The 6,550-nt window shown below is 58.3% G+C and overlaps 1 protein-coding gene across 3 annotated transcripts in view; it reads right to left on the bottom strand.

The window, feature by feature from the left end:
- Nucleotides 1-6,550, bottom strand: part of LOC141939545 (T-cell activation Rho GTPase-activating protein-like) — a 107,455-nt gene that overhangs the window by 100,130 nt on the left and 775 nt on the right. Inside the window, exons 4-15 of one of the 3 annotated variants that reach the window (XR_012627624.1) lie at nucleotides 6,457-6,498; nucleotides 6,055-6,139; nucleotides 5,903-5,956; nucleotides 5,707-5,773; nucleotides 5,266-5,438; nucleotides 4,878-5,039; nucleotides 4,594-4,703; nucleotides 4,000-4,195; nucleotides 3,671-3,796; nucleotides 3,334-3,389; nucleotides 3,113-3,247; nucleotides 1,395-2,260 (exon numbers count right to left, since the gene is read on the bottom strand). Coding sequence is in view for 2 of the 3 variants with exons in the window: in XM_074859486.1 (XP_074715587.1) it covers nucleotides 3,127-3,247; nucleotides 3,334-3,389; nucleotides 3,671-3,796; nucleotides 4,000-4,195; nucleotides 4,594-4,703; nucleotides 4,878-5,039; nucleotides 5,266-5,438; nucleotides 5,707-5,773; nucleotides 5,903-5,956; nucleotides 6,055-6,139; nucleotides 6,457-6,498 (1,192 nt within the window). In the remaining variant the exon portion in view is untranslated. Of the gene's footprint in view, nucleotides 1-190; nucleotides 2,261-3,112; nucleotides 3,248-3,333; nucleotides 3,390-3,670; nucleotides 3,797-3,999; nucleotides 4,196-4,593; nucleotides 4,704-4,877; nucleotides 5,040-5,265; nucleotides 5,439-5,706; nucleotides 5,774-5,902; nucleotides 5,957-6,054; nucleotides 6,140-6,456; nucleotides 6,499-6,550 lie in introns of those variants that run through there. The other 2 variants (XM_074859486.1, XM_074859487.1) reach the window with 2 other exon arrangements.

The following is a 6,550-nucleotide window of genomic DNA, read 5'->3' as shown; positions in this document are numbered from 1 at the left end:
GCTCATTTTCCAGTCCTGTACAGGACAATTTTTTGAAGTTGTTGAGATCCCCAAAACTTAAAATTTAATTACTTACCTATTGCTACCTATAACCAGTACATTTCTGCTTGGATTGCTAATTTCAGACTAGTGGGTTATGATCCCAATTCCCATCAGGGAGGGAAGGGATGGGGAGGCAAGGCAAGGAGAGGCGAGGGAAGGCAAGGGGGCTCATCCAAATACCGAGACTGACGCTGAGACTGCCATATACATTTGACACTTTATTTCTGCAAAGAAACAGTAAGACATTTTAGAAAGAAGGACATATGAAGAAATGTTAAGGGCTGCAGACAGTCCGTACAATGTATTCCAGCAAAGGCAATGGCAATAGGCCCATGTCGGTTGTTCAGTCCGATTACAAACACTCAGCACTCAGATTTGAGGCAGCTTTGTTTGCAAATGGCTGGGATACCTGCAATCATCTCTGAACGGCATTTAAATAATCCTCTATTTATTAAGTGCTTTGGTTGCGCTATGCCTTGGGACATCCATGCTACGGAAAAGCGAATGGGGCACGACGTTCTATTGCAATGTGTTAGCAGAGGCTCTGAGTCTGTATCAAGCACCAGCAAACAGACAGCTGCGTGTACAATAGCACCGTCGACTCCGCTTGGTAACTGCGCACCAAACGCTGATCGGCAGTTCTCAGTTAGCCACAGAGGCAGGTAAATGAACGGCAGGGAAATGGTAAGAAAGACCACACTAAGGTCTCGACAGCTGACGTTTCTCCCTTTTGAGTACCTAGGGATTTTTCTTTTCCCAAAAATGATGTAGGGATTTTCTTTCTAAATCCCCTCGGTTTTGCCATAGTGCAGAGCTCCGAGCAGTTAGGACTTGCATTCCTTAGGGCCGCAATTGCTGCGGGTAACAAGCGAGGGTTTGGCGGTGAAGAGAAGATGGCATTGCCTCTGGACCACTTCAGACGCCATCCGGGAGAGTTGCACCTGAATTTGCGTGCTCTGCTGACCCCTGCACAATCATTGCTAGACCTGCAGAGCAGCCGTGCCATTTCTTGCCCCGGTTGTGGCTGGCACTTGTGTTTTCCCTTCTGAAAGGCGCTCGACGCCGTTAGACATCGTAGAGGGCTGAAGTGTCAAAACAGTAGAGGCTGTTTAAGTACTTGGAGCTTTGGGAAAAGCTGGTTTCAAAACTCCGGTTCTGACGGACGGACAGACGGAAAGGGGTGTGTTTGCCTCAGTCCAGAGAGAGCGGATCTGCAGGAGCAGGTGCAAGAAAGGGATGTTTTCTGTAGCTGATCTGAGTTCTCAAGCTCTTGGAAACTGCCAGCTAGTCATGTTTGAGCCGGAAGGATAAGAAAGGACATTCCGCTGTGTGCTGCATACAAGTACTTGCACCGACCAAAGAGCTGCAGCGGGTGCTCCCTGCTTGGACTCAGCAAGTTGGTTCGGCATCTGTCTGCCAAGCATGGGCAGCTGTAAATAAAAATGCGGTGGAGTAATTCCATGCTCCTGTCCGCTGCCCGTCTGCATGTTCTTTTAGAAATTATTTTCTCTTTCCTTCCTGACCTTCACAGGTTTATGCGGTATGCAGCTGCATGCCAACGGCAGGCCAATACTTTTCTAGAGTTTAGTTGCATTTTTGAAAGGTGCAGTGCTTTGCTCCTGTACACATAAAGCAGTGCAGCTCTGCTGGCACGACCCACCTTCTTGACACACACTCACAAATGTCACAAGGAAGTTGTGTGACAAGCTACCATTCTTCATCTGCATTCACCAGTGTCTTTGTGTCATCTCCTCTAATCCGTGGACTCTGACAACATCCACGTTGGTTCAGCATCTCTCTGCCGAGAGTGAGCAGTTGTAAGTAAAACCTGGAGGGTTTTCTAGTCTGGAGCAGCCTGGCCAGCACGTCCCTCCTGTCCCTCCCAGACGACATGCGCTGCCATGCGTAAGATGCTCCCCGTAATCTGAAGTTCCCATGCCAGCTCCCCTCCTGGGGAGATGTGCCGGCTGGTGGGCACTGGCTGATGGAGCTGGGCAGTGGGCCAGCAAGGCCTCCTGCGAGGGCTGGGATGGCTCTGAGGGCGGTGCGGGGCCGCTGCGGCTCAGCGGTGCGCGACTGCAATCTGCTGGCCAGCGCAGAAGGGCACGGCGCCTCTCTCCTCGCCTCCGCCGAGGTGGTGCTGGGGCCATGTCGTGTCCCTGGAAGCCCAGGCATCAGAGCTCGTTGGGGAACCCAAGCAGCAAAAATAGATGGTCCCCTACAAGGGCAGAGTCAGAAAGCACTGGTGAAACCATGAGGGCAGGAACAGGCGTGACTTTGTTGCCCGTTCTTTGGGGAGTCCAATGAAAAAGGGGTCGTTCCTGGCACCGGAGAGAGAACCCTTACTGGCAGCGACTCCGCTGTTGCTTTGGCCCCTTCTCAACGCCTGCGATGCCCTCAGGGCACGGCAGGTTGACAGAGATGTGCAGTGCCCCCTTGCCAGGCAGTAGGGCTCGGCAGGGAGCCCCCGGGGAGCTGGGATGGGGTCCTTTCCAAAACCCGAGCAGCAGCAGCAGCAGCAGCAGCCCTCACTGTCCCATACTAAAATGGCAGGTTGGCAGGCAAACCATGCTCTTTTTTGATTTTTTTAAGGTTTGAGTTCTTTTTTTCTTCCCCCAGTTTCCTCAGGTGAAACGTGAGTTTTTCAGCAGTGCCAATATCTCAGTGTCTACAGCTCTTTGGAACAACTCCTTACTGCGTCTTTGGGATTCAGGCAGCACCAGCCAGTGCTAGGATTGCCAGCTGGCATGAACAGAAAAGAGGGACTTTGCCTCTTTCTGTAGGTAGCGGGTCAAAGAGCTCAAAATGGTGAGTCTTGTGACCTTGCCGAGGTGTCTGCTCAGCCTTGCACAAACAAGCTTCATCAAGTCCAAAAGGAGCACTACCAACATACGCTGGAGCTGTATGTTTCTCCAGACCTACACGTTCTCCCAAGGGCAGGTGCGTGCTTCCTGTCTGGGGCCATCTCTGTGCACCTCGGAAAGACCTCCTATACTCAGAGCAGTGTTCAGAGCCTTTGGAAGATGGACAAGAGGGTCTGCTACACACGTGGGCTTCTTGTTCATCTTACCTGCTCAGATTCCCTCAGTTGCCCATCCCTGAGAGCTCTGGCTCCGGCTTCCTCCTCTTCCTGCCTGGCTGCCCATCGCTCCCCTCTTCAGAGCTCGCTCTTCTCTTCCTGCTCTCTTGTGAAGAGCCTGGCAACCTTTCCATGCAATAGTATGGTTAGACAGGTAAAGCCATGATAAACATGAAACAATTCTGCTCTTCACCAAAGCTAGCTCATGTTACCTCCTCTCCCCAGACGAGCTCTTGAGGTGTTGGCTTTCTGGGGCGACTGGTGGCACCTGCAATGGAAAGGTGGAAGGTCAGAGGTGGCAAGGACCTACCTGCCCAGTTGCTACCTCAGCTCTGAAAGGCAGATCCCTCGGATGGGTTTGCACAGCCCAGCTGAGCCAGTTCTGGCGGCATCACCGCCAAAGTGCAAGGGCCAACCTGCCTCAGCCTTACTCTGCGCTCTTGCAGAGCTGCAGGTTGGTGGATGATCTTGCTTGTCCCCGCGGCGGCAGCACTCCCCCTTCTGAGGGGGGAGGCTTTGGTCGTCACGCTGTTTGTGGCCCTGACATACCTCTGCTGCTGCTGCTGCCAGCCCCGGTGCCAGCGGCGACTCGTCTGATGTGCCGGCAAGCCCAGCCACCTCCTTCCCAAAGAGTTCCTCTTGGTGTTCAATGAGGAACTCCACCAGCTGCGTCACCTGCACACAGCAAACCATTGGTTTCCACCTAGGTGCGACAGCCTTTCCCACTGCTGAGCCTGGCTTCTGCGCAGCTGTGGGGCTGCTCTTGCCAGCAGCTCCCCCACAAGCGTTTGCTGAAGAGAGGAGGCAGCCAGGTACCTCTGAACAGCAAAGCTGGGGCGGGCCCAGAGGGCTGTAGCCGGCTGGTGAACAGAGCGTACCTTCCCCGTGGCCTGCACCAGGATGTCCAGGGGAAGGGTGTCCTCCTCAGCTGGGCTCAGGAGGTTTGGCCCCACGCAGATGGCCAGGTTGCTGGCAGTCATCCTGCTGGTGGCCGCGCTGCTGCTGATGTTTTGCAGCAGGGCCAGCAACTGTCTGAGCAGGACCAGGTTGGCCTTGGGCAACTTGCTGGCGACCCTGAGGGAACAGGACCACAACGTTAATACCGTTAATACCGTAAGTGTTGTCAGCACAGGCCTCCCGGGCTGATCTCCCCCAAGCTCGCCCGAGGGAAGGCTCCCTGGCCACGCCTGCTCTCCAGCAGAGGGACTGCCTTCGCTGAGAGACGGCCGCCTCCCTCCTCCCTGCCTCCCCTTCTAGCAAGAGTCCCTTCGTGGAGCAACCTGCAATGCCTGCGGGCAGCGCTCCAAGGAGAGACGTGCTCTGCTGTGCCACTTGCCCCCAAAACCCGACCCCACAACAGCAAGAGGTGGCTGGCAGAAAAAAAGGGCGTTTCCAAGGAGGCCGTCACTCTGCAGACAACTGCCAGCCTCTGCCAGTCCCCGCGGAGCAGGCAGGCTGCTCGCCATACTTACTCTTTCAGTCCTGCCAGCTTCTCCTGCCTGCTGGTCTTCTGCAGGGCACTCATCCACTCCTCGTAGAGCTCTGCCTCGAGGAGCTTGGAGGGGATCTTGCGGAGGAAGTCCTGCAATGCCAAGGGATGCGGGTGAGGACTTGACCACCACCGCCAGGAGCACAGGCAGCATCCCTGGCGCTCTGGCTGACGAGCAGGCGGCCGCGTTTTGGCTCGTGCTCTCGCAGGTGCCCACCAGCACCGATGGAGCCGGGAGCTGCCGGGCTCCAGGTCAGCAGGGTTCACCTTCAAGATGACGGCCAGCACGCGCGCAGGCTGGCTTTCGAGGTGGACCTCTGCTCCACTGTCGAGGGCCTCGTGGAGCTCCCGCAAGGCGTGCTCGCTGGCTGCCAGCCGGAAGATCCCCTCCGTGGATGGCCCGTGCTGGTGCAGGAGAGCCAGCAGGTCCTGCGGGGCACAGAGGAGGAGAGTTGCTTGGCTGGAGAGAGGCCCTGGGGCAGGTGAACCTTCCTCAGGGCCAGGAGTGAGTCTGGATGATGGAGCGGTGGCTGGAGGTTGGGGACGTGGGGAGGAGCCAGCTTTGTCCTGGAGTCCCAGCCGGGGTCCCTCTGCTTGGGACGCCACCTCTCCAGCGGAGCCAGCGGGGTGGGGGCCCGTGGCCAGGCTCGCTTACCTGGATGGGCCGGGGCAGCGTGCCGTCCTGGCTGCAGAGAGCTGCCAGGGGCCGGCCAAAGAGAGCCCCGCTGCCGGCAGAGCCTGATGGCCCGGGCGCCTCTGCAGCGGCCGAGGTCCCTCGCCGTGCGAAGGGCCAGGGCAGCCCCCTCCTCCTGCCGCGGGTCCCACCTGCTGTCAAGGGAAAGAGAGCAAAAAGCGCTGCATGAGAGCCACCGGGCGAGTGCTCCCGGACCCTCTCAGCGCTGTCCCCCCACTGCCGAGCGCAAGGGAGAGGCATTGTTTGGGAACAAGGGGTCCTGGGGGCTCAGCTGTCTCCTGCATGGAGCGATGGTGACGGAGGTGCCCTGAGGGGAGGGGCAGCAGCCCCACTGCAACACGAGTGCCCGCCTGCCAGAGGAGGAGAGAAAGGCCGTCCTGCCCCGCTCTTCTCCAAACTCACCAGCCGAGGGGCCGTGTCCACCTTTGCTGCCAGCAGGGACGGGTGGTGGCCGCTGCTCTGCACCCGCCTGCAAGAAAGGCACCGTGCTCACCGAGCAGCCTCGCAGCAGCAAGGGCCCCTGGTGAGCTGCAGCGGCCCCTGGCCACGTGTGAGAGAGAGGTGGGATGGCCAAGATTGACCCCTGAACGATCCTGACCTTTGCCTGGCCCTCGACCAGCCTCTCCAGGCTGCTGGCGCGTAGTGTCGTCACCTGGGCAAGGGGAAGAGAGCAGAAGGTGAGAAGGGATGCACCCGATGCTGGGCTGGAGCAGCATCTGGGGGCAGAGCACAGACAGGAGGGACACTCACTGCCTTGCGGCGGCAGAGCTCCTTCATCAGGGCCTTGATGGAGGGCAGCTGGGTGACCCGGGCTCCCTCCACTCCTTCTGGTGGCCTGTGTATGGGGAAGGGGCAGAGAAAGAGCTGTGTGAGACCCAGGCTGCCTTTTCCCTCTCCTGCCAGCCCAGGGAGCACTTCTGAGCTGCCTCGAAGCAGCCGGGTACCACCTGGCAGTGGAGCGCAGAGCAGTGGCAGCCCCAGGTGGGGCTGGGGCTGGGCAGGTGTTGGCTGGACAGAGCCAGGCAAAGCAGCTCTGCCAGCTCTGCCTGCTCAAGAGCTGCCTGCAGCCGTGGGGGCACCTCTCCCCAGCCTGGAGCATCCCCCGTGAGGTGAGCACGGGCCTCCCAGGCTGAACCGCCAGGCCGGGCTTACCCTTGGAGTGCGCTGACCCAGAGCTCCTTCTCCGCCCGGGAGCTGCAGAAAGAGAGGAGAAGCAGCCTGAGTGCCCGCTGCTCCCCAGCCTGCG

Source organism: Strix uralensis, chromosome 2 (genome assembly GCF_047716275.1).
Source record: "Strix uralensis isolate ZFMK-TIS-50842 chromosome 2, bStrUra1, whole genome shotgun sequence".
Classification (NCBI taxonomy): Eukaryota; Metazoa; Chordata; class Aves; order Strigiformes; family Strigidae; genus Strix; species Strix uralensis.
The sequence above is the reverse complement of the archived record's forward strand: the minus strand, read 5'-3'. Positions and strand labels throughout refer to the sequence as shown.